Source organism: Vombatus ursinus, unplaced genomic scaffold, assembly GCF_900497805.2.
Source record: "Vombatus ursinus unplaced genomic scaffold, bare-nosed wombat genome assembly UNPS02014775.1, whole genome shotgun sequence".
Classification (NCBI taxonomy): domain Eukaryota; kingdom Metazoa; phylum Chordata; class Mammalia; order Diprotodontia; family Vombatidae; genus Vombatus; species Vombatus ursinus.
Genome location: NW_020954553.1, coordinates 11,562,063 through 11,588,570, shown reverse-complemented (window position 1 = coordinate 11,588,570; position 26,508 = coordinate 11,562,063). Strand labels below are relative to the sequence as shown.

Here is a 26,508-nt window from a genome sequence, read left to right as displayed (position 1 = left end):
TACAAGTCTTTCCATTTTTCTTTGACTTTGTAAGTTTTTAGCATGTAATAATATCCCATGACATTTACGTATTACTATTTGTTCAGACATTCCCCAATTGATACACATTTTGTTTCCAGTTTTTTAGTAATTTATTTATTGATTGATCATCTTTTCAAGTTAAATGACTTACCATCAGTGCAATAGTTGACCTTGATGCCATTTTTGTCCTCAGTGAAGGTGTCCGACAATATTGCTGAAAACATGCTAAAAAGCCTGGGAGGAAGCACACAGCCCTGTTTCACTCTATTGGTGGCTGGGAAAGCTACACAGCATTGCCATCATGGACCTGGTATATAATACTGATGAACTTCCAACCAAATTTTGCCATGATCTTCCACAAGCTCTCACAATTGACAAAATCAAAGGCCTTGGTCAGGTCAATGAACATTGTGTACAGACCCCAGTTCTGCTCTTCGTGTTTCTCCTGGAGTTGTTGGGTAGCAAACACCACATCAACCATTCCTCAGCCCTTTCTGAAGCCATACTGGCTCTCCAGTAGACGACCATCTTCTAGGTGAAGAATCAGCCTACTAAGGAGGACTCTGGCAAGATCTTGCCAGCAATGACTAAGAGAGAGACTCCTCTATGATTGTCAAAGGATGATCTATTTTCTTTTCCTTTATAGAGATGGACAATAGAGGCATCCTTGAACTCCTGGGGATAACCTCCTCTTGCCATGTGACCTGGAAGATTTCAGTAGCTTTTGTATGAGCAGTGGACCCCCTGCCTTGTAAATCTCAACTGGAATAGATCAGCACCAGGTGCTTTGCCACATGGGAGGAGCCCAACGGCATTCAAAACCTCTTTTTCAGATGGAAGTTCGGCTAGACTCAAATTGACTTCAATCTGAGGTATGCAATCAATGACTTCAGCATTGGTTGATGATGGTCTGTTGAGAACACCATAGAAGTGCTCAGCCCATCTCTCCAGGATCATGGCCTACTAATCAATGTGGCTCCATCAGCACTGAGTAGTTGAGAGGCACCATAGTCTTTGGCCCATAAATAGCCATTAGGGAATTATTAACACACACACACACACACACAACACTCTTTGGGTTGTTTCTATCAGTGTAAAACTGAATTTCATCTGCCTTCTTACTGAGCCAAGAATCCTGCATCTCTGAGCTTTGCTTGCACTTTACTTTTGATGGAGTTAAATGCTGCAGGGTAACTATCCAATGGACTTCTCATTTTTCATTTAGCAGCTTCTGAATTTCCTCGTCATTTTCATCAAACCAGTCTCGATGTTTTCGAGTGTTGTGGGCCCGACGTGGTGCCAGACACCAAATTCCCGAAAGCTGCCCACTCTTTTTCTGCTCCATTGTTACCAGCCTGAGTTGGCTCAGCTTTCCCTCCAAGTTGGCAACAAACTGTTCTCGAAGGGAGAAGCAATCTAATTTGTTGACATTAAGTCTTCTGGTAGTCACCTTGCCTTGGGGCCACTGGTTTTGTTGAATTTGAATGTTTAGTTTGGAGAGGATAAGTCTATGGTTGGTCTAGCACTCTAGGCCACACATCTCACATCCTGTCCATGGATAAGTTCACTTAACTGTGCTCTCAGTGAGGTACATATAGATGATGAGGTTAACACACACATCACCAGAGCTCTCTCAGTGTTTGGGAGGCTCTGAAGGAAAGTGCAGGAAAGAAGAGATGTTAGGCTGCCTACTAAACTGAAGGTCTATGGAGGCATTGCACTGACCTTGTTGATGTATGCCTGTGAAACCTGGACAGTCTACCAGCGCCATGCCAGGAAACTGAATCACTTCTATGTGAATTGTCTCAGGAAGATTCTGAAGATCACGCGGCAAGATAAAGTACCAGACACTGAGGTCCTTTCTTGAGCTGAACTGACAAGCATTCAAATTCTGCTGCAAAGAGTGCGACTCCGATGGGCTGGCCACATTGTTCGAATGCCAAATGTATGTTTGCCTAAAAGATTATTTTATGAAGAACTCACACAAGGTAAGTGCTCACACAAAGGTCAGATGAAGCTTCACCACACTCTTGGTCAGATGATACAAGGACCCTCTCAGGGTCTCTTTGAAGAACCTTTGGAACTGATTGTGAGGCATGGGAGATATTGGCACAGGACTGCCCAGCATGGCATGCCCCCATCAAAGAAGGCTCTGTGTTCAATGAACAAAAGAGACTCTCAGTAGCTCCAAAGAAAGGTGATGTGCAAATTTAGAGGCATCTCCACTCCAAATGTTCACGTGGGCTATCTGTGCCCAACCTGTGATAGAGCCTTCTAGGCTTGTACTGCCAGAACTGGACACGTCATACACTGACCCCGACATGGGGATGTCATTTTGGTCCTCTTCAAGCATGAAGGACAACAGCCAACCACCTACTGGTCATCTGTCTTGTGACAGGTGTTTAGGGAGGGGGGGCAGCAGACAGAAGGGAGGCAATGTGGCTTAGTGGAATTTCAATGCCAAGTGCTGTACCCTTTATGGGGTACCTCCAACTCTAACTCATGCATAGGTCCCTGCTCGGCAGCTCCTCACAGGTTTAAGATACTCTGTGCTTTTACATTCTTAAAAACTATCGCTTATGAGTCCCCACCAGAGCATTTACCTTTAATAATCAGCAAGTTGACACATTTAGCTTAAAACAAAAGTATTTTCTGAGATGGTAGGAATAATAGTTACAACACATCCCCCTCATAAACCTGGGGCACACTCTCCCACCCGACAACACATCACAACCACACACAGCATTAGTGGAAAGATTGAGAACACGCTAGTACAAAGGCTGACACGTAGTACATGGGGCCAAGGCAACTCATCTGCAGGTCCCCAGGGTCTTTTCCCTTCTTGTAGTGTCATCGTGTTGCTCGTTCTGGGTGGCAGTGTCTCTGCTGGGGAGTTTGCTCAGCTGAGGTCTCTGAGCCTGTTTCTCTCTGCAGCCCAAATCTCAATATCCAGAGCTGGTTTTCTCTGGACTCACAAAGGCAGTCATACTGCTCAAAACTGTTTCCTGATTCAATTCTCAATTCAATTCCTTAGAAAGTATATCCTACTTTTTTAAAGGGCCATCAATTCTTGGCCAGCCAGTGGCTAAGTTGCCCTCTAATTCCATCATTTTGGATCAGAGACCTTGCAAAGGTCCTTCTCTGGCTCATTTTACAGATGAGGAAACTGAGGCAAACAGAAGTTAAGTGACTTATCCAAGGTCACACCGATAGTATGTATATGAAGTCACATTTGAACCCAGGTCTACCCAACTCCAGTCCCAACTCTCTATCCACTGTGCCACCCAACTGCTTCTAAATGGGAGGGTAGGGAGAGAGGGAGAGAATAGGGAATTTAAAATTAAAAAGAAAAGAATGTAAATTTTTTTTGTTTATATATAATGAGAAAAAATAAAATTAAATGCAAAAAAAAAAGGTAGGCTGATCAACTTCCACCCCATCCCCCACTACATAAGTGCCCCTGTGCTGGGATTACAAAGATAGATTCCACATAAAGGCCCTATTGTCATATTTGGAGCAGGAATGAGGAAACTGAGGCCCAGAGAAGGGAAGGGATTTGCCCACAGTCCCACAGATAAGTAGCAGATCTGAGATGCCAACTCCAAATTCAGTGTTCTCTTCATTCCACCATAACGCGTCTCTAAGCCAGGGAAGGGGTTGTACACAAATAACTATGACAGGGAAGAGCGAGTTAAGGGCCAAGGAGAGTCCTGAGAAGCACTATGGAAAACATGAGCCGGGAAGAGATCCCTTTCACCTGGGGAGTCTGGCAAGACTGGATGCTAGGGAGGAGGAGGTGCCAGAGTTGAGTCTTAAAGGAAGAGAGAGAGTCCATTCCAGGCATGGGGATTTCGAGAGGACAAGATGACAGAGAGGGACAGTTGTTTCAGAGCACAGGCAAGGGAGTACTATGAGATAAAGCTGGACTATCCAATTGGAATTAGATTGTGGAGGGCCATAAATGGAATTTATACTGACTGTTGTCAGTGGGGAGGCAACTAGGAGTCAGGAGATAGTCGGTATTGGAATCCTCCTCCTGCCACCTTTTTTTGGGGGGGGGGTGGTTGACCATGAACAAATCACTTCCCCTTTCCTGGCCTCAGTTTCTTCAGCTTGTAAAATGAAGGGATGGACCAAACGACCTCTGTGGTCCCCGCCCAGTGCCAATGTCTCTGGCCTCCAGCATTATCTGGGCAAGTGATGTGATTCATGTATCCGGTAGTGTCTGAAGGCTGAATTAGAGGGTGAAGGCAGTGGAAGCGGAGGACTGCTTAGGAGGCTACTGTAGTATTTCTTTGCCCCCTCTGCTCCCCTTTAGTGGGTGTGGGGAAGGGAGATACCCTTAGCATTCTCGGCTGGACTAACCTTAGGCGTGTATGTGTCTTTGTGAGTCACATGGGGAGGAGAGAGAAAGAGAGAGAGAGAGAGAGAAAGAGAGAGAGACAGACAGACAGAGACAGAGGCAGAGACACAGAGAGAGGTAGAGAGAGGGAGAGAGAGAAGAAAGAAGAAAGAGAGAGAGAGAGAGAGGAAGAGAGAAAGAGACAGAGAGAGAGACAAAGAGAGACACACAGAGAGAGAGAGGTAGAGAAAGGGAGGGAGAGAGAGAGAAATAAGAGTCGCAAAGCGGGCCTAGGAACTAGAAAGTTTTCTGCGGTCTGATTTCAGTCAAGTTACTGAAGGAGGGGGGATGTGGGGGGAGGGCTGGCTAGAAAGAAAGAAAGGGAATGAGGGGAGGTGGGGAGCGGAGGCAAACTGGAGGGGTCCAGGCGCCTCCTGCCTCCCTAAGTCCCTAGGGGGAGGGGACGCGTAGTCATTCAGACGCCGACCTCCCTAAGTCCCCCTCCTCCTATTTTTGGGGGCAGCCCTCTTCCCTCTCCCAAACCGATCCATGAATCACCCGCGTTGGGAGCGGGAGGGGAAGGCGGGGCCGTGACCCATTCATGCCGGGAATCGCATCCAGATGTTCCTGCCTCATGCAGCTGCTCCTTTGCCTTTTTTGGCTAAAAACGTGCAGCCGAGAGCGAATCCCCAGGGGGGGAAGCCTGGCCGCCCCCCCCTCCACCACTTCTACCCGTGTCGGGGGGCAGGGAGCTATGATGGGGGTCCAGAGACTGACTGTGGCAATGAAAGGGAAGGAGCCTCTGTTCTCGCTAGCTCGTCCCTTTTTGGGGCTTTGTAAGGGCACAGGGTGAGGGGAAAGGGGAGGTGAGGGTTGCAAAGGGTTGTTTCTAGAGGAGAACGAGGAGGTAGCCCAACGGTAGTGAAAAGAAGGCCTCTGGATCGGATCAGTTTCCTCATCTCTAAAATGGGAGTAATTATACATCCATTATCTACTTCACAGGGAGGATAAGATTATTATAATAATGAGCATTTAGACAGCCCTTCAAGGCTGGAAAAGTACTCTACAAACATTATCTCATTTGATCCTCACAACCCTGGGAGGTGGTTGCTATTAATTATACTCATTTTACAGATGAGAAAACTGAAGCAGAGCTTGAGACTTGCCCTGGGCTGGCTGGGTCTAGATGACAACTCTGGCTCCCCGGTTCCAAGTCCAGGCTTCTATGCACTGTACTGCAGTTAAGAGCTACAGAAACCAATCAATCAACAAGCATTTATTGAGCACCAACTATTTGCCAGGCATCCAGGGGTAGGGAACCTGCAGCCTCAAGGCCACACGTGGCCCTCTAGATCCTCAAGTGCAGCCCTTTGAATCCAAACTTCACAGAACAATGTGGCCCTTTAGATCCTCAAGGGTCACATGTGGCCTCGAGGCTGCAGGTTCCCCAACCCTGAGGATACAGAGATAGGAGCTATTAAAATTATAACCCTGGGTCACACTGTATTTTAAGAAGTCTAATATAGGGGAAGGGGTGGAGGGTTAGAATCAGGATACTTCTCATAGAGGCTTGATGTGTGACCTCTAGGAGGTCACTTTCTGCCCCTAGGCCTTATCAGTAAAATGGTGAAAATGATGCTTCCACAGAGCCAATGTAAGAGAAGGACTTTCTAAGTTTGAAACACTCTAGGAAGAGTGGTTTTTATTTTTGCCACCATTCTCCATCCCCACAGAGGACAGAAGATTAAAATTATCCTTTAAGCTACAGTAGGAGGCGAGGCCTTGGGAAAAGTGGGAGATGATATGTGTGTGAGTTGGGGAGAAGGGAGAGGGTGTGATCATTTTTACTGAGCTCCACTCCACAGCAGAGGCAGTAGGGGAGAGGGGATGGCCACCATTCCCTAGAGACTCTGCCAGATACGTGTTTAGCATCTGTACCGTTTGGAGAGAGAAAAGGTTCTTGGGCAAAAAGAGGAATCTGGGGTTAGGGGAACCCCCCCATCTCAAAAAGTAACTGCTACGGTTTCATCACACTTTTATTGCAGAAGCAAGAAAGGAAAGGGAGGATGAATGGTTCCCCCTTCCCCTTTACTCCCCTAGCCCCAATTAAGGGCCCTGTGTCCTTTTCTCCTCCTCACCCCGCACCCTCACCCAGTTTAGTCCTCAGAGCCAAGCCAGCCTCAGGCAGATGAGAAAGTGAAAGGACTGTGTCAGGCCTCTGCTGATACAGCCTGGGTTTAAGGCCGTCTGGGAGGACAAAGAAAATCTTTGGGTTTTGAGGCCTGCGGTCCTGGGTTTGTTGTGGGCAGGAGTGATCTCAAGTTTAAGGACCTGTGGGTAGAGACTTAGGGGTTAGGATTTTGGGCAGGCCAGGAGGCTCTTGGTGAGGGTCTCAGGTTCCACTGATTCCTAGAGCTAGAAGGCACCTCCGAGGTCATTTAGTCCAACCCCTACCTGAACAGGAAGATTGCTCTACAACATCCTGAGCAAATGGTCATCCAGCCTCTGCTTGAAGACTTCCAGCAACAGGGAGCTCACTACCTTCTGAGCTGGGATTGGGGAGCTGTGGGAATGGGGGGCATCCTGAGTTTGGGATGGGACAACCAAGGGGATATTTGGGTTTATGGGAGACCCCAGTTTTGAGGTGGGAGTATCCTGGGAGGTCCCCAGCCGGGGAGGCTCCCTCAGAGATCAGCTTGGCTGCATCCTTGGCAGAGAACTTGATCTCCATCAGGTATGAATCCCTGGCCCACGAGGGAAGTTGAGCAACGGGCACAGGAGAAGCAGCTGTGGTGCCAGTGGCGGTCCTCAAATGACACATACTTGCCCCCGCCAAGACCTGCCAGGGGCAGGGGAAATGGAAAAGGTGAGATCAGATCCCCCAGTACCTTCCTCCCATTCCCAGAAGGCTCCCTCCTCTCCTCCAGCAACAGTGCGACGGGTCCCCATTATCTACCGGGAGAAAGGCCCCCCAACCAACCCCTACCATAATAACCCCCACTCCCCAACAGGAGGAGCCAACCCCCCACCTGTGATGGGCCGCTTGCAGCTGCTACATTTCGGTGCGTAGAGCTCCCCAAAGCAATTCACGCAATAGGGGTCATCGTCCCGGGATGTGAACTGTTGGCCAGCCAGGGGGGTTTGGCACCCGGTGCAGACCAGGCACTCTCGGTGCCAGGGCTGGTCACGATAAGTCACTCCACCTTGTGTCAGTGTCTGGTGGGACAGGGACACAATCAGGGGGCATGACACTAAGGTCAGAGGGCTACAGGAAATATGAGTTTGGAAACATACAGGATATGGAATCAGGGAGCCAGGGTCAGGGAGCATGGGACTGGATGTAGGATATTGGCCTAGGGTAGAGGGGGTACTACCCTGCATCATTCGCTAGATCCTCTTAGGAGACAGAGCAAAGCCTTGGGAAGCTGATACGGGAAGGAGCTGGACATTTTAGAGATACCAACCCCTGGGTCCAGAGCCCTGACCCCCATCTTCCACATCTGTGTGTCCTCCTCCCCAAACCCCTGCCTGATCTTACCTTGCTGCAGCGGGCACATCGAGGGGCAAATTTGCTTTCGTAGCAGGGCACGCAGTAGTGAGCACCCTTGTCAGGCACAAAGGAGCGGGAGCCTAGGGGCTGCTCACAGCCGCTGCAGAGGAAGCAGTGTTCGTGCCAGGTCTGACCCCCGTACTCTAGCTTCCGAGACCCTGGTTGGGAGGGAGAAGGGGTCAAAGGACAGAATGGCACAGCCCCTTCCTTCAGGGACTCCACTCTCACTGCATGCCCAACACGGCCATGCCATGCCCATCCTCCCCATCTCTGCCCCCATGCCCATACCAGGCATGACGGTCTCCCCACAGGCCGAGCACTGGGAGGAGAAGGCGCTGCAATAACACTCATTACACAACAGCTCGTTGTCCTGGCAAGTAAAAGGCTCGTCTGCCAGGGACTTCTCACAGCGGCAGCAGCGAAAGCAGCCTTCGTGGTAGTGCCGATCTTCATAGAACAGTTCCTGTGTTGGGACACAGGGAGAGGAATAACACACGTGGGTTTAGGGTCAACCCAAACTCCCCACCATTCCCAAGGCCACACGGCATTCTCCTGGACAGATCCTTCTTCACTGTCCTCCCCTGAGGCACAAAGGCCTTTGCCCATTTCTCAGATAAGGAAAATGAAGCCCAGAATAGATTTGAGACGGAACCTAAGTATCTGGAAACCAAAGCCAGCTTGGCAGCTGGTGCCCATCCTCACCCGAGAGTCATGCCCAATAAGCTCCTTGCACTCAGCGCATGTGTTGGCGAAGGTGCCATCATAGCAGGGAACACAGTGGGGGCCGCCCTCTGCCTGGATATATTTCCGGCCATACAGGGACTCCCCACACTTGGTACAGTCGAAGGCCTCACTCATGGTGGTGTCAAGGGCCCTGAAGAGAGAGATCACAGAGGAGTCAGGGGTTATGGCTTGAGGAGATGGGTCACACAGGTGCAATGGGAACTGAGAAACAGTCGAGTCCTTCAGATCTCCTCAGTGAAATAAGAAGGCCAGCGTGGAGCTGGGCTAGAACGGCCTCGGAGGTAGGCAAGGTGGGTAGTCCTCATGGTTCAGGATGGTGGAATAAGAGCTGCTGTGTTTTCGGTCTTCTGTCTTAGACACACAGATTGTTAATGCCAGAACATTTCACTCTCTTTGGCCTGCAGGTATTTATCGTATGGTATTTAAGTCCCAAGTGCCCCAATTTTCAAAACTTGCCTAGTCTTTTCTCGGCTCTGGGGCTAAGTAGGGGAGCTTAGACCACCCCAAGCAGGGGAAGCAGAAGTCAGAGTAACCCTAGAAGGGGAAAGCCAGAATTGACTGAAGTGTGTTGAGGAAAGAACGGGGGGGGGGGGGGGGGAATTGCCTTTGAAATCTTAAGGCAACACTCCACTTCAGCTCTGGTCCTGAGAAAGGAGGGATAAGGGGCTGAGTGGCTTAAGGCTATAGAGAAGTCCTGGGGGATATGGACATACATAGTTGGTGTGTGGAGGGCTCCCCGTCTTCTCCCTCTGAATCTCCAGGGGAGAGGGGTCAGTCAGGGACAGGAAGAAGAGACTGCTTCCTAATTGGGTCCTAGCAGAGACTGATGGAGGGACGAACCCCCCTCCCCCACCAATGACTCACTTCCTGTCCTAGCTCTGAGGAGTTCCTTCCACTACCCACCCCCCTCACTACTTCCCCCCACCCTCAGGCTTTCCTTCCCTGGTGACTGATCTGGGTAAGGGGGCAGAGTGACACTAAGTCAGGCTTCCTCTCTGCCCCATCTTAACAACTGTCTTAGCTCCCCCTCGAAGATCTGATGCAGAATTTTACCCCTTTCCCAGGCCCTGAGAGAGCACCAAGGAGACCTTATTATTTTGGGAGCAAACTATGATTCTGGTGCCCAAGGTTGTAGAGAGACCAAGGAGAGACTTCAGCCTAAGACTAGATGCCAGGGTGGGTGTCAGAGAGAACACAGCTCAGGGGTCAGAGAAAAGGAAGCAGTGTAGTATATTATTAGAAAGGGTGTTGGATTTGAAGTTTGGGGTTCAAATCATAGCTGTAATATTACTTGTTTGACATTGGGTAAGCTAATTTTTGGAGGGGGGGGCGAGGCAATCGGGGTTAAGTGACTTGACCAGGGACACACAGCTAGTAAGTGTCCAGTGTCTGAGTCTGAGTTTGAACTCAGTTCCTCCTGACTCCAGGGCCAGTGCTCTGTGTACTACAGCTGCCCAGAACCCAAACACCTATCCGCCCCTGTTAATTCACTTCTCATTTATATTCAAGCCCTTGGTTTCCTCATCAGTGAAATAAGAGCTAGCCATTATTATACGGTGCTTTAAAGGTTGCAAAGGGGGAAGTTAGAGTGTTAAACTAATTGTCTCTAAGTTCCTCTTAGTTCTAAATCTATGCTCAATCAACAAGCATTTATGAAGTACCTACTGTGTGTCAGGGACCATGCTAGGTGCTGAGGATCAGAAGACAGATATGAAACAGTCCCTGCCCTGAAGGCGCTTGCATTCTAGGTGTAAAGACAACATGTACATACATAACCTTGACAGTGTCTGTTTCAAAAACTTTTCCCACAGAGGCTATAGGTAACATAGCTGTAAAAGCCAAATGAATTGTGGAAATTGCTGTTTTAACTGTGTTGGGAGAGACTATTCAGTGATGGCTTGAAAGAAGTTAAAGGCAGAAAGAAGATGGAGATGTCCTTTTTCTTGATGGTATTGTTTAAACCATTGATTTTCTTTCTTCTTCTTCTTCTTCTTCTTTTAAAGGCAATTGGGGTTAAGTGATTTGCCCAGGGTCACACAGCTGGTGTCAAGTGTTTGGTCTGAGGTGGCATTTGAACTCAGGTCCTCCTGACTTCAGGGCCGGTGTTCTCTCTACTGCGCCACCTAGCTGCCCCCTTAAACTATTGATTTTCAAAGAAGATGATAAGATTTCTTGAGAAGAGACTTTATTTGGGATCTTGAGTGAACTGAATGGTGGACCTATGTTTCCAGAAGTAAGGAGAAGTAATCTGCAGTTACATTGATGGTTGGAGGTGAATACGACTGTAAGCTAAAATATTTTTATTTAATCTTATGAAATTAAGGAACTTAATATATAAAGATATACAAATAACTATAATTCAGAAAAGAGATATCTATTGTTTATTAAATAAATGATATTTGATGAACTGAGGTTGGGCCTTGAGCTTAGTTTATTGATAGCTACATTAAATGTTATTAATGAGGAAATAAATAAATATACTCCTAGATTACCTTAGAGCTTGGAGTAAAGTACTACTTAAGTAGCAGGCTGAGAGGTGACCTATAAGTGAATGTGGGCCTTATATAATCCTGCTAATAATAATATACAAAGTAAGTGGAAAGGAATTTCTGGAGGGAGGACACTAGCAGCTGGACACTTATGGGGTAGGTGATGAGGGAGATGTAATTGCTCCTTATGGTCCATGCCCAGGAAAAAAGAGAGGAGATGCCACAGGTTGCTTCCTCTCACCTCTGTCCCACTATTAGAACCCTACTTTTTTACTGTATATTTATTTTGTATATACCTTGTGTTTACTTATCTGTGAACATGTTGCATCCCTCTAGTGCAGGGGTTCTTAATTTCTGTGTCATGGACCCCTTCTCAGAATCACATTTTTAAATGTGTAAAATACATAGAAATACAAAGGAAAACAATTATATTAGGATATGCTTATCAAAATATTTTTCAAGAATAAAGTTCACAAGGGGCAGCTAGGTGGCGAAGTGGCTAGAGCACCAGCCCTGAAGTCAGGAGGACTCGAGTTCAAATTCGGTCTCAGACCAAACACTTGACACTTACTAGCCGTGTGACCCTGGGCAAGCCACTTAACCCCAATTGCCAAATAAATAAATAAATAAAGTTCACAGATTGCAGGGGTTAGGGGAACAAGGGTTCCACTTGTTCTAGTGGAATGTAAACTCCATGAAGGCAGGTGTTATTTCATTTTCTTCTCTTCATCCCCAGCACTTAGCAAAGTGCCTGGCACATGGCAGACACTTAATTAATGCTTGTTGATTGACTGGCTGAAGATGGGAGGAGGTGGCAACAAAGAGAATGAAACCCAAGGGTGAGAATCCAACGTGGGAAGCCTTTCAAAAGTTGAGGGGGCACAGTTAGGATTCCAGAAGCCTCTGCATTCCCAGCCCTTTCTCCTAGCCTGCCTCCATCCCCTTCACTCCCCAGGCCTCCAGCCACTCAGGTCCATTTGTTTTCCCACAGCATGAACTGGCAGTCTTGGTGTCAAACATATGCAGCATCTGTGGGGAGCGCAGATGGCCAGATGTCAAAATTCACTAGCAAATGGAGAGAAAAAAGAGAGAGAGACGGGTAGGGAGAGAGGGAGAAGGCGTGCCGTGCACAGTCTCTATCTCACATGGGTCATTCACTGCCCGTACCCTAACCATTCCTGATCTCATTCGCCTTCTTGAGACCCTGGCAAGGCACTCCTCAGACTTTAGGACTGGCTAAGCTGCTCCTTACAAGGCTGTAAGGTCATTCCTTCCCCCCCTCCTCCTAGCCTCTGAGGGGGACAGATAAAGAAGAATTTGCGTTTGGAGTGAGGGAGACAAAGATGGTGTTTTATAGTGGGAAAAAGCACTGAATTTAGCCCCAGGGTACTTGGGTTTGAGTTCCAATTCTGCCACTCAACTTTGGTTACCAAGTTATATGACCTTGGACAAATCATTCTATCTCTCTGAACCTCAGTTTTCTCATCTGTAAAATGGCAGCAGTAATAACCTGCTCTGCCTTCCTCATAGTTGTCAAGAAAAAAGCAGTTTGTGAACATTAAAGAGCCACATAAAAAGTGAGCTCCCATTATCTTATCTTCCTAGATCTAAATCTTACTTCCCCTTGGCTCCCAGCTGGGCTTAGGGGGGGAAGGGAGGGGAGGCGGAAGGAGGGGAGCCCTAGGAGCTGTGGCTGCAGACACCCGGCCCCCAAACCTCAGACAGTTTCCATTTTCTCAGGAACAAAGCGTGTTTGTGGGGTGAGGTCATCAGCGCAGCTGCCTTTGCAGCAGGCGCAGGAGCTGGAGTCGATGAGACTGGGGACTGGGGGGAGAGAGGGTCCCAGGTTACCCCAACTCCCTTCTCAGAAGCTTCTAAGACAGAAGACCCCTAGCTAGACACCAGTCTCCTTGCCCCTAGCCTCAAGTCTGACCTCCTTGGGGCACCTGGAACCCAGCCTGGGGTGAGACAGAGAAAGGTAACAGAGTGGGACAGGAAGGGGCTGGAAGTAGGAGGAGGAGAAGATGGGAAGGCCCTGGGGCAGAGGCAGAGAAAAGCCGGGGAAGTTAAAGGGACAGAGACCAAAGCATCTGATTCTATGGGGGAAAAGTAGTCTGGCCAGCTAGCTGTCCTTCACACCTCTCTCAATCCCTCCTCAGGTTACCTTCAAGCCTCCCATTACATTAGTCTACCCTACTCCCCAACACATGTCTAGTTACTCCTTTAGTCCTCACTCCTCCCCTCAGTTTCCCCTTCAGCTCCTCTTATTTTATCTTTGCACCTCCCCACCCTTCCCCCGTACCATCACACTTCCCTAAATGCTATCCCTCATTCCTCTCCACAGCGACCCTTCTATTCCCCTCCCCTGCCACAGTTGAGACCAAGCTGCACAGGGACAGCTAGGGAGAGAGAGCTACAAACAGGACAGGAGACTGGCTCTCCCCCGCCTTCAAGGAATAAAAGAACCCCTTCTCCTTCCCCTCAGTGGAGGTTTCCTCTCCAACAGACCTCACTCTGATGAGCGGAGCTCATCCCAGGTTGGTGGGGTACACTGGTCACCCTCCAGCTATGGGAGTTGGGCTAAGTGGCCTCAGAGTCCCCTTCCTGAAATAGTGATAGGGAGAATGGATTTAGGGGAAAGAAACCAGGGAAAGAGCTGAGGTTCCTTTGGGGATCAGTCATTTCTGGGGAACAGGGATTCCCTGTCAGACTACCCTGACTGCAGTGATCCTTTCTAGGGACAATCCTTCCCTGGCACTCAGGAGTTCAGGTCAGTCCTTTGTGCCATGGTAGTTTGGGGAGGAACTCCCAGATATGGGCAATCTACTTCTGTTCCTCTAGGGTGCAGGGTGTATGTAGTTCTGCTACAGGGAATCAATGCTTACTTGACTAAAGTCTCCATCAGCAGGTTTATCAGGCAATATGGGACTCTATTAAGATTCCTGAACTTGTTCTTCAGGGACTATTGCTCTGTGACTCAGTTTCCTCTTCTGTACAAAGGGGAAGACCCCTCTGGAAAAGGGTACATGCAAAACTGAGAGAACTCTGGGGGAAGCTGATTCTTACTCTCCAGAATGTTCCTCCCCTCTGGCCTGGACACCTCTATTCTCCCCATTCCTCCCCCCTTCCCCCCAGCCCATGCTTTCTTTGGCCCAGCATCTGAAGCTCTGCTTGGCCATTCAACACCACATGTAAGAGTGGTCAGTGCAGGTGTGTGGCCGGACATCCGTCTGGGAGTGTTCAGGACCCTTTCCTTCCTCCCTGGCCTGGCCTCCAGCTCCTGAGACAAGGGGTTTCCCCTCCTGGGTTGGGGGGAGGGGGGAATCAGAGTAGCTGGCATTCATAAAGCACTTACCATAGATTATTTTATTAAATTCTCACTAATCCTTTGAGGCAGCAGCAATAGATGTTACTATCCTTAGCTGCCAACAGCAGCACTTGAACCCAGGTCTAGCCGACTTCTGGACCAACGCTCCATATACCACACACTACCAAGCCTGTCTGCTCTATCTGGTGCAGCTGGAGTAGCCAATCCTTGTGGATGAGATTTAAAGGCCCTCCAGGTCACTCTCTTCTCTCCTCCCCCCTCCCCACTTTATACCCTCCATTTCCTTTCTGGGCAGCTTTCTGCCCCACAAACCTAGGTGCATGCCAGGATGGGGTGGGGGTGGACGACAAGAAGTCACCAGAACGCAGAGTTCCGGTGTATTTGATTCCCTCTTCCTCCAGGGTATCAGGGCTACAAAGGAGAAATCTCAGTTCTGAGATCTACACAGAGCCATTTTAGTGCCTTCTTAACTCCTAGAATCCTGTCTGCACAGCCAGAGGCAGGATCCTATAATACCGACTCTTTACGCCCAGGAGTGGGCAGGCTTTGAATTTCCCCAGTGCAGTGGTGGTGGCAGTGTTGGGTATCGAAGATGAGAGACACTCCATCCCCTCCTAGGCTTTGGTCCAAGCCTGGGACTCTTCCCCCTAAGAGGGAGTGCCTTCTGTGTGTGTTCTCCCTTCTTAAATTTCTCATAGCACTTGGTCCAACTCTCCTTTGTTCCTATCACATTATCTCTAGTAGGAGGCTCAGTTTTGTTTCCACTGAGTCACATGCCCCATAGTAGATTCTAAGTTCTGGCCAGGTAGGGGCAGTGGACGTAGTAATTGTCTTCCTTGTGTTCTTGGAATCCAGCATAGTGCCTTGTATGTAGTAGTCATTTGGTAATAAATATTTGGTGAATTGAACTAAAGTGTTGTGTTCTATAACCAAAGAATGGAGCCCCTCTCTAGGGGCAAAAATGTGGGAAGGGCTCCCTGACCAGTCTGTTCAGCATGGGAATCAAGCAGAAGCCCAGGTATTCCCTCAGGTCCAGCCTGCTTAGCTCCAGTGGAAAAGCCACTCTTTACCAAACCCTGGACTCCAGGGTCACCCAGCCATCTCTCTCTCCTCCTCGTTTTTGACACACCTTGTGGATCCCCTCTGAGCTCTACAGGAACCTCTGGCTGCCAAGAGGCTGCCAATACTGAGTTCTCAGGGAAGAGGAGAGATTTGGAAATGTTTCAGCCAAGCTATCCAGAAGGCAGAGAACATTAACGGGGTTAGGATCTAGGTTCCCCTTGCTTCCTCTATCACAGAGGGCCAGACACTCCCAGTTCCCTAAATGTTCATGCAAATAAAGTTTCCCATTATACCCACTAACTACTCCACTGTTTGGAAGAGCATACAAATGTGAGGACATTTATTTCCCCACTGGCTAGCAGAGAACCTGCCCTGCCCCCCACCCCTCAGCTGTGACTAGGACTACAACCTTCTCTCTCTGCCCCCCTCCGCCTTTCCTCCCCTTCCCCAGATTCCAGGAGTTGGTGGGTTTGTTGACAGAATACTCAAGAGGAGAAATTTAACACTCACACACTTTCTCTCTCTCTCTCTCTCTCTCTCTCTCTCTCCCTCTCCCTCCCTCCCTCTCTCTTACCAGCTGCCTGGCACCAAACCTAAATTCTCCTCTTTCCTCCCCCCTCCCCATGGGGGCCTGGAAGGACAAAGCTGCTTGGGAAAGGAAAAGGCTTGGTAAGGGAAGGATGGATGAAGCTCCCATGGGCCCAGGGACAGCCAGTTCATTCAGTCTTTCTCCCCTGGGGCTGAGGCACTAGGACAGAGATTTGAAGTGGAAGATAGAAGTTTGGGGCTAGCCAGGTATGTCTGTCTCACTCGGGAGTCTCTGTGGGTCTGTTTCTCTTTGCCTGATGCCTCCTCCATCTTAGTCTCTCAATTGTGTCTCAGTCTCTGGGTGTCTCCGAGTTTCTGTCTCTTCCTTCTCCAGCTTGGCTCCCCACAGCAGTCCCACACCCAGTGAGACAGCGGGAGCCTCCCCTCCCCACTCCCAGCCTCCCTTCCTTGTCCCCCAAGGTAGAGTCTGGCCAGAAACTAGCCGGCCGGTTCCCAGCGGGAGGGCACAGACAGCGGCCGTTGGGAAAGGGCGGAGAAGGGGAAGATGTCAGTGGGGTTTCGGCAGCGGGGAGCTCACTCCCATACCCGGCCTCGACTAGGTAGCTCGGCTCGGCACGGTCTCCCGGGCTCTGGGGGCGCTCGGAAGCTGGGACCTGGGCAAGCAGGCAAGCAAGCCGGGGACAGGCAGAGAAACAGCTGCCGTTAACCCTTTGTGTGCCACTCGGGAACTCTCCTCCGCTCCCCGCGCCCCCTACTCCCGCCACACCTTCCTGTCCCAGCAGGAGAGCACGGCCCCAGCAGGAGGGGACTGATCGGCCCGGGACGTGGGGCTGGGGGCAAATTCAAGGGTAGAGTCTAGCCAGGAGGCTTGATGGGGTGGAGGAAGGGGCGCAGCCGCAGCTGGGGCCGAGGGCGGGGTGCTGGGGTAGGGTCCCAGTTGGCCGAGTCTTTCTGCCCGCCGCCGTGCGCGGGGCGGTGGCTCTTACCTGGGGGGGCCGGGGCCGGACTCGCGGCTCAGGCGACTCCTGTCCAGAGACTGTGTGGGCGACTCTGAGCGCAACGTCCCTAACCCCTCCCGGAGGAAGTGAGGGCGGGAGCCCGCCCAGCCCAGCCCGGACCCCGCCCCCGGCCCCCCTCCCCCCAACTCTGCCCAGTGCCTCTTGGACCCACCCCCGTCCTTGTTGCTCTCCCCCCTACAACCTGGGACCCCGCCCCCTCGACCAGAGCCCCTCCCCGAGTCCCCTTCCCCAAGTCTGGCCTATCTGTGCTGGTCCTCCTCTGACCTTGGGCCTCAGACTATGGCCTAGCACATAGTAGGCATTTTGAATTGAAAGCCTTCCCAGGGCTTTTCGGAGACCCTTGCTCTGGCTTCTCTGGCTAAGGGTTAGGAAGTATTATCAGGTGGGGTCTGAGCCTTCAGATTTAATATAGAGCTTTGTTAATCTAGCCCAATCCTTTCATTTTGCATCTTGAGAAACTGAGGCGCAGAGGGTATAAGTGCCTTGCCTAAATCATATAGGTGGTAGATAGCAGGGCTAGGATTTGAACCATCTGCTCAGAGATTTAGAGCTGGTAGGGACTTTTATAGGGCATCTAAGTCCAAACCCTTCATTTTACAAATGAAGAAACTGAGGCCCTGAGGGATTTGCCCAAGTGACAAAGAGTGATAGAACAAGGATTTGAAGCCAGAAAATAGGATTCCAAATCTTGTGCATTTCCCACCATACCAGGTCCTCTGACTCACTCACTATCCACTGATCTCTCCTGTTTTCCATGGTGGAATCTTTCTTGCCTCTACTCTAAGAATCTGAGTATGGCCTCAAGGAATTCCTTCCTGTGGGTGGGGTGGAGGTGTCTTTTGTCCCCTAGATCCCTAGCCCAATATGACTAGGGAGCACAAGTTAGATCCCACAGCTTGGGTGGGTGGGTGGGGGGCTCAGCTGGGGTTAGCCTGGCTCTAGCCATAGCAAGGGTAGGGGCATGTTGCTGTCTCAGGTCATAAAACTGCTAGATTTAAGGCTGGAAGGGCATTTAGAGAACAGCTAGTCATAGTATCATAGACCTAGAGCTGAAAGGGACCTCTGAGGTCATCTACTGTAATCTCCTCATTGTAATAGGTGGGGAAACTGAGGCCTGGAGACTTGTCTACAGTCATCTTTGGTGGTATTTGAACCCAGGGCTCTGACTACAGTCAGTGGTTTTCCCACTGTACCAGGGTACCTCGTAGCTTTCCCATTTTACAGAAAAAAGCAGGTTGAGAGAACAAGTAGACTCCCCCAAAGTTACATGGGTAATATATAATTCTCCCTTGGTGACTGGAGAGGTGGGGGGGACATACTCCTGCTACTCATAGTGGTGACAGCAGGAAGGATTCCTGCAGATGGATCTGTGACCTTCCAGAGTTCTTTATTTAAAAGTTATGAGTGCTGCAGTGAAAGTGTGTGTGTGAGTGAGAGAGAGAGAGAGAGTGTGTGTGTGTGTGTGTGTGTGTGTGTGTGTGTGTAGGGGGAGGGGGGGTTGTAGAAGGGAGGGAGATGCCTTCTTTCTCCAACCTACCCTCTGGCCCCATCTCTGACACCAAAAATATCCTGACTCTACTGCCTCTGTTTCCCCAGTGTCCAGAAATAGCCTTGACCTTTGAAGCCCTGGGGAGAGCCTGATGATCCTTGATCCCTTGATCCCAGTGCTTTTAGAGAAGCAAGAGAGAAAGGCCAGTGGCTGGGGGTGGGGGTGTTGGAGCTTTTTTTGCTCCAACCTTCTCCTGTGCCATAGGAGGCTGGGTGACTGCCTGCCTGCTGCCAGTGACACCCTGTCCCCTCCAATGCTTTGAAACACCCCCACCAAGGGACGATGGGGCTTGTCACCAGAAATAAATAGCCCCTGAGTGATTGGGGGAGGGAAAGTGGGGGAAGTGAGGAGGCACTGCTGGGGCTGTTTGCAAAATAAAGAGACAACAAACTGATCCTGGAAATAACCTCCCAGATAAACTGGCTCCAGGGACAATTAAGAACAGAAATTCAAATCCCAGGAGAGTCTCTCCAGCCCCCCTCCACTCCCACCCCCATTAGGTTTCTTTCCATTCTGAGGCTCTTGGCCTCTAATTCTGCTTCTTTTTTTCTCTAGACCCAAGGGATTCAGAACAGTGCTAAATTTATTCTGAGCCCTGTGGTGAAGGAAAGCCTGGCCTGTAAGTCTTTTCATGTGGTCGTGGGGCAGATCCTTTTCAATGTCTGTGCCCCAATTTCCTCATCTGTAAAATGAGGGGGTTGACCTAGATGGTCTAAGTTTCCTTTCAACTGGAATGATCCATGAGGAGGCATCAATACTGGAGTACTGGAGGTCTAAGCTTTTGGCCATTGTCTTGTGGTCTGGTCTACTGGGGAGAGCCTGACCACTTAGAGGGAAGGGATTCTGCCCTGGGGAGGGGATGGAACACTGGGCAGAAAGGGAGCACTGAAGACTGGAATGGATTCTAGGATCCTGGTCCTTTTAGGGAAGAAGGTAATGGAGAAGAAACTAAAGGTTCATGACTGAATGAAGGAGGTTGAGTTGTTGCAGGGCTGGGAGGCTAGGGAGTGGAATGGCAGGAAAGAATGGAAGAGATTCAGAGAGCATCAGATCTGGAAGGAACCTTAGACCACAGAGTACCACAGCATGTTAGAGTGGTAAAGAGCCTTACAACATAGGTCAGATCTGGAAGGCAGCTCAGACATGATGGAGTGCCATCGCTCATTTTACAGAGAGTGAAATTGAGGTCTCATTTGGAACAAGCAGCAGAGCCAGGGCTAGAATCCAGGTCTTCTGACTTACATCATGGATTTCATGCTGGAAGGAACCTTAGAGGCCATCTCATTTAACTGCCTAACAGATGGGGAAACCGAGGCCAAGAGACTTGCTTAGGGGCATGTAGGTAATAGCAGTGGTGGAATTTGCACCTGGGCCCTTTGACTTTAAATACAACACTCATTCCACTGTACTGGGCTAGGTGGTACACTATGATATTATGCACTTAAGTCAAAAGTTCTGTGCTCTGAATTGGAGGAGATACTAAGATTAAAAAAAAAAAGATAATCCCTGTCCTCAAGGAGCTTACAATTGGGTAGGGAAATGAGACCAGTACTCAAATAACCACAATAGGAAATAGAACATAAGAGCACAAGAGAGGTAACAATGTAACAAGAGAATTAGGAGGCTGCAGAGATCACTTTAAGCTATCAGTGGCAGCCAGGGAGCTTTGGGTCTTAAGGATGGGTAGGTCTTAGGATAGTAGGATTTAGAACAGGGGCAGGCTGCACTTGAGGACCTAAAGGGCCACATGTGGCCTCGAGGACAAAGGTTCCCCTGATTTAAAATTTAAAGACCTAGTGTAATCACCTAATTTTGCAGTCAGTCAATACTTGTTTATTAAGACCTATTATTTGCTTAGTAGCAGGGATATGAAAGAAGGTAAAAGAAGGTAAAAGTTCTGCCCTCAAGGAACTGGCAGTCTAATGGGGGAGACCACATGCAAACACTTACATACAAACAAATTATATGCAGGGTAAATTGGGGATAACCAACAGAGGGAAGGCCCTAGCATTAAAGGGGATTGCGAAAGACATGCTGGGGGGAATTTTAGCTGGGACTTGAAGGAAGCCAGAGAAGTCAAGAGGCTGAGATGAGGGGAGATAGAATTCCAGGTGAGAAAAAGTGGGCTGGAGGTAGGATTTGGCCAAGGTCACAAAAGTAGTAAATAGCAAGTCTGGAATTCAGAAGCAGTTCACTGCTCATTTTACTGGGCTGTGCTGCCTATGCTCTGGAATAGGCCGCAAAATTGGCCGTGTCTTTTTGTCCCCTTCCACAGCCCCAGGTCCCCACCCAGCCTGTCTCTGGCTTCTTTGGCCTTGGGGACATGCCACCAGGGGACTCTGTGGGGTTCAGGCCACTTGGACTTTCTGTTCCCTCCTTTACTCCACCCTAGAGGCTTCATGGAACAGGTGCACGGGAGAAGCAGGCTGGTCAGGCAGCTGCCCCCATCCAACCCTGGCAGCACGTGGATGCCGGCAGTGGGGGCGGAGGGAGGAGGAGTAATGTGCTGAAGGGGTTAGGAAGGGTCAGTCCCAGCACATGCATACCCTTTGTCCAGCCTGGACTTGACTCTGCTGAATAGGAAGGAACTTGGTTGCCCCGTGGTCGCGTGACCTTCTCTAAATGTGAAAAACTCTAAATGCGATGAAAACAGCCTTACTTTTCTTCTCTGATGGCTGTACTGTTTCTCTGCTCCAACCCCTCCTTTCTCTCACTTCAAGGGAACTTCCTTCCTCCTCAGGATTAATTTGTCATCTTTGCTTTGGGGTGCCACCTGCAGGTCCTGCAGGGGTCTGTGTGTGTGTGGAGAGGGGTGTCCAAGGACATTATCTCTGGGCTACTATTGATCAGTAGTGACATACCTTTAAATTTCCAGGGACCAAAGCAAAACCAACATTGCTTTGTATACCCCCAGAAAGGCCCTTCCAAAGGTGGGGTGGCTCAATGGGAAGAACATTGGAATGAAAGTCAGAAAGCTTGGGCCTGAGTTCCAACTCTATACTTACTAACTTAGCCAAGTAACTTCACCTCTGAGTCTCTGTCTTCATCTGTAAAATGGGGATAATAACACCTGTCTTGCAGGGTTATGAGGATCAGATGACATAATTGTATGCGGAGGGACTTGAGAAGCCAGTACAGATATGAGGGATTATTCAGTAAATGCTTACTGATGGGTTTATGACTCTTGGGGGTGAGGTAGTACAATGGGTCTTTTCTCAGTTAGATTCCTATGCTTTGAGCTGTGTGGAGGAGGGGGGAGGGCAGGTAGCCTGCAGAAGCAGTTCCTCTCAAGGTGGGTTTTGGTATAGATCAGCCCAGCCTCCCATCTACATCTCCCAGGACGGTAGTGAGGACACAGAATTTCTCAAGCTCCCTGTATCTGGAAGTTCTGATCAGAGTAATGCAAGTCAATGTGGGGTGGACTTAGTGAGAGCCACCCTAGAGGGAGGAAACTCATTTCCCTGTAGCCACTGGGCTGATCTGAGATTCCTGTCCCTGAGACCCTGTCCTTCAAAGGTAACTTTGTGTCAGAGAACACAGGATGTGAAAGCTGGGAGAAGACTTAGAACAGAGAATGTCAGAGCTGGGAGGGTCCTTAGAACTCAGAATGTCAGGGCTGGGAGGGTCCTTAGAACAGAGAACGTCAGAGCTGGGAGGGCCCTTAGAACTCAGAATGTCAGAGCTGGGAGGGTCCTTAGAACTCGGAATGTCAGGGCTGGGAGGGTCCTTAGAACACAGAAAGTCAGGGCTGGGAGGGGCTTGGGTCATAGACTGTCAGAGATGGAAAGAACTCTATGTCAACTAGTTCAGCCCAATAACTTTATAGGTGGGAGACTGGCACATAGAGGGAAAGAGTTTCTTGTCCATGGTCATATAGTTTATTAGTGGCAGAATTCAGATGAAAACATAGGTCACCTGTCTCTGAGCCCAGTTGTCTTTGCATTGTACCACATAGCCCCTCTCATATCTGGAGGGAAACAACCAGAATGATTCATCAAGGCATTAGGGTGGGGGTGGGGACATCTAAAAGCAAGATATGGTCAAAGCTCAAAAATCTAACATGGTAGACAAGATATGTGTGAGAAGTTAAGCAATGTATGAAACTATGAACATGACATAACTTATATGAGTCTGCTACCTAGAACCCCAAAATTCTGAGGGTCATGGAGAAGGGAGATGATTGTGTTGGGCCAGAGTTCTCAGGAAGCTTTGGTTCATGTTATGGAAGAAGCTCTGATCATAGTCTCAGTGACTAGAGGGTCCAGTGTTCCGAACTAACAGGTTGTCTTTGCAAGTCTATCCTGGTATAGAGGAGAGGGCTTTGACTCTGGAGGGTCTTTATCCCACCTTGGAAGGTGGGATGGATAACTCTAAGCACATCATCGATCTTCTCTGGGCCTCAATTTCCTCAACAGTAAAATGAGAGGCTGAAGTGGAAGTTCTCTGTGGCTTCTTCCAGTTTTGGCTGTAGCTATGACCCTATAACCTTGATTGGCTAAAAGGTGGGTTTGGGTTTAAGTTTCCAGTTTTTTTCAAAATGAGGGGTTGGCCTTAGATCCTTTAAAACTCTAAAATCTTGGGACCCTGAGTCCTGCCTCCTTTACTTAACAGGTAGGTGATTTTGGGCAAACAAACTATTTACATTGTTGGGCTCACAGGGTTAAGTAACTTGCTTAGGGTCACACACTCCAGGGTTTGATTTGAACTCACATCTTCCTGACAAGTCCAAAGTTTTCATTCAGTATACCAACTAGCTGCCCTAAAATTTAAAAAAAATTCTCCCCAAGTGCAGTTTAAATAATTCTATTCTTTCAGGGCTTTTTAACTGTTTATAGGTTATCAAATGAAATTAGATAATAAGCTTTTAAACTCAATTCTAATCTACAAGGAGCAGTGGAGGGTCAGAACCTTCATGCTTTTACAGTAGGTTTTGTTCTTAGAAACAGCGAGATCTTCGTCATGGGGACAATAGTAGCCTGTATGCAGCTGCTTCATTTAAGTGAAGAATTAACTATTTTAACCCTTTTAGGCTTCAAAAATTCTTTAGAGAAAGACTGTTTCCTTGACATATTTTTAGTAGTTGATGAAAAACATCGCAATTCATGTTTTCACTCAGCATCAGTGACGTAAACCCTATTCTGTGTATTTTTTTGCCAAAGGACCATATCTTTTTACCTGTTGTCTCAAACATAAAACAGGATTATCGTGTTGTGGCACCAAATGTGTCATAGCCAAAGAGTTGTTTTCCACTCGGTGGTCTGGAAGCTAACATTTAGGCAACATCACTAACACACCACTATCCCTTCTATTAATAGGCTCTGTGTATTAATTTTAGTCATAGGATCTGTTCAGCTGCAACAGTCAATATCTATCAAAAAGACCACTGAAATGATTCTATTAATTATCTGTTGCCAAGAAAAAGTGGGAAAAGTGTGTTGTAAACCACAGCACAGAAATGAGAACTGTTGTTATTCTGCTCTCTAGACCTCAGTTTCCTAATATGTAAAATGGGTATAAGAACATGTGTCTAGCTTCCCTCATAAGGGTCTTATGGGGCCCGACATGGATGTGAAAGTGGTTTGTAACCTGTAAACTACTATAAAAACATGAGGAATTTTAATTTATATGGCCAGGAGCCAGAGAAGCCTTAATTCTCATGTTTAGGAAGAACTGTGGGTCAATTTATTTTTGTTCTCATGACCAACCATGAATGGTAGCTAGTTATATGGGGCTACTGCAACAACCCCAAAGCAGCAAATTAAACTCAGAATTATGGAAAAAGGTGAAACATTGTTAAGAGAATATGAATTTGGGTTTCTTGTGTCTGACTCAGCCTCCAGGAAGGGCCAACTCCACGTTTTGAGGTGGCAGCTCAAAAATGGTCTTACCCTTGATCTTGCCGTGACGCACAAATGTGCTGCCTTTAAGTTCAAGAATTTTGAACTCTCCTTATCCAGTCATAATCGCTTGGCTTTTCACCTCTCCTTCCTCCTTTTTTTACATAACCCTATTCTTCATCCACACTGTGATTGCCAATTTCTTGACCCCCTCAATTCTCTCTTAGGCCATCTCCCCTGCACTATCCTCTGTCCTCTTTTCCCCATCTTCATCCCTTGGTGAACCAATTCAACTCCACGTTATCATCTCTTGAAGCTCCCCCCCCCTTATCATATCACTGATTACATCCAGCTAAGCCTCAGCCTTAGATCACTCCTATTTGTCCCCTTTGCTCCTACACACATGCTGCTGTACAAAGGTCACTCATACAACCGTTCTGACTGGGTCCACTACAAATTTATGTTACACAATCCCAACCAGGCCCTCACTGCTGCCAGGCAACCCTGCTACATACCTCCCTCATTGACTCACTCTCCCACTCTCCTCAGTGGCTCTTCTAGACCTTTTCAGCCCTCCTCACACCTCCCACAGCTCTCCTTCCCCCACTCTCAGCTGACAACTTGTCTCATATTTTACAAAAAAAATTGATCTCTCTTCTCCTCTCTTCCTTATCCCCTATCACACTGGTGCCTTATGCCACTCTTTTCTCCTTCACCCCTGTCTCACATGATGAAATGGCCTTACTTCTTTACCATGACTAACCCCTCTACTTGTTCAAGTGATCCCAGTCTATCTTCTCTTCTAACGGACACCCCGTCATCCCTACTATTTCACATTTTCAATCTATTACTGTCTATTGGCTCATTCCCTACTGTTTACAAATATGCACATATCTCCTTCATGCTTCCATCTCTGCTATCATCCAGTATCTCTTCTACCTTTTGGGGCTAAATTCCTCCAAAGGCAGTCTATAACAGGTGCTTCCACTTTTTCTCCTCACTCTCTTCTTAACCCTTTAAAATCTGGTTTCCAACCTCACTGAAATTGCCCTCTCCAAAGTTACCAGTAATCTCTTAGCTGCCAAATCCAACCGTCTTTCTCAAACCTCATTCTCCTCCACCTCTCCGCAGCCTTTGACACTGTTGATCACCCTGTCCTTCTCTCTTCTATAGGTTTTTTGGACATGACTCTTTCCTGTTCTCCTCCTTCCTATCTGACCCCTCCTTCTCAGTGTCCTTTTCCTGGATCCTCTTCCAGATCACACCCTCTAACTGTAGGTATCCACAGGGTTCTATCCAGGGCCTTCCCTTCTTCTATTGCTACTTCACTTGGTGATGTCATCAGTTCCCACGGATTTAACTGCCACCTTCATGCTGATAATTCTCCAATCTATTTACCCTGCCCCAACCTCTCTGCTGACCTCTTGTCTCTCCAAATGCCTTTCAGACATCTCGAACTGGATGTCCAGTAGACACCTTAAACTCAATATGCTCAAAACAGAGCTCATCTTCTCTCCCCCCACCCCCTGCCCTTGCATATGACTGTACAGGACACCACCATCTTTCCAGGCTCTCAGGCTTGCACCCTAGGAGTCATCCTCAGGTCTTCACTCTCTCACCTTCCATATCCAAGCTGTTGCCAAGGCCAATTTCACTTTTGCATTATCTCTTGTATACCTTCTCTCTTCTCATGCCGTCACCATTATAGTGCAGGCCCTCATCACCTCATGCCTAGATTATTACAATGACCTATTGGTGGGTCTACCTGCCTTAGGTCTTTCCCCCCACTACAATCAACCACCCATTCAGCCACCGAAATGATTTTCTTTTTTTCCTTTCTTTCTTTTTTTTTTTTTTGTGTGTGAGGCAATTGGGGTTAAGTGACTTGCCCAGAGTCACACAGTTAGTGAATGTTATGTGTCTGAGGCCAAATCTGAACTCAGGTCCTCCTGACTCCTGGGCCCCTGCTCTTGCCACTGCATCACCTAGCTGCCCCAAAAGTGATTTTCTTAAAGCAG

The 26,508-nt window shown here is 48.5% G+C and overlaps 1 protein-coding gene across 1 annotated transcript; it reads right to left on the bottom strand.

Annotated features, from left to right (window-relative positions):
- Positions 1-6,385: 6,385 nt before the first annotated feature.
- Positions 6,386-17,152, bottom strand: FHL3 (four and a half LIM domains 3). The gene is made up of 6 exons (XM_027864621.1): positions 17,072-17,152; positions 8,616-8,787; positions 8,202-8,376; positions 7,902-8,071; positions 7,393-7,579; positions 6,386-7,202 (listed from the first exon to the last, which is right to left on the bottom strand). Exons 2-6 carry the CDS (start codon positions 8,769-8,771, stop codon positions 7,048-7,050), a joined length of 843 nt encoding a protein of 280 aa, XP_027720422.1. The 5' UTR covers positions 8,772-8,787; positions 17,072-17,152; the 3' UTR covers positions 6,386-7,047.
- Positions 17,153-26,508: the final 9,356 nt, after the last annotated feature.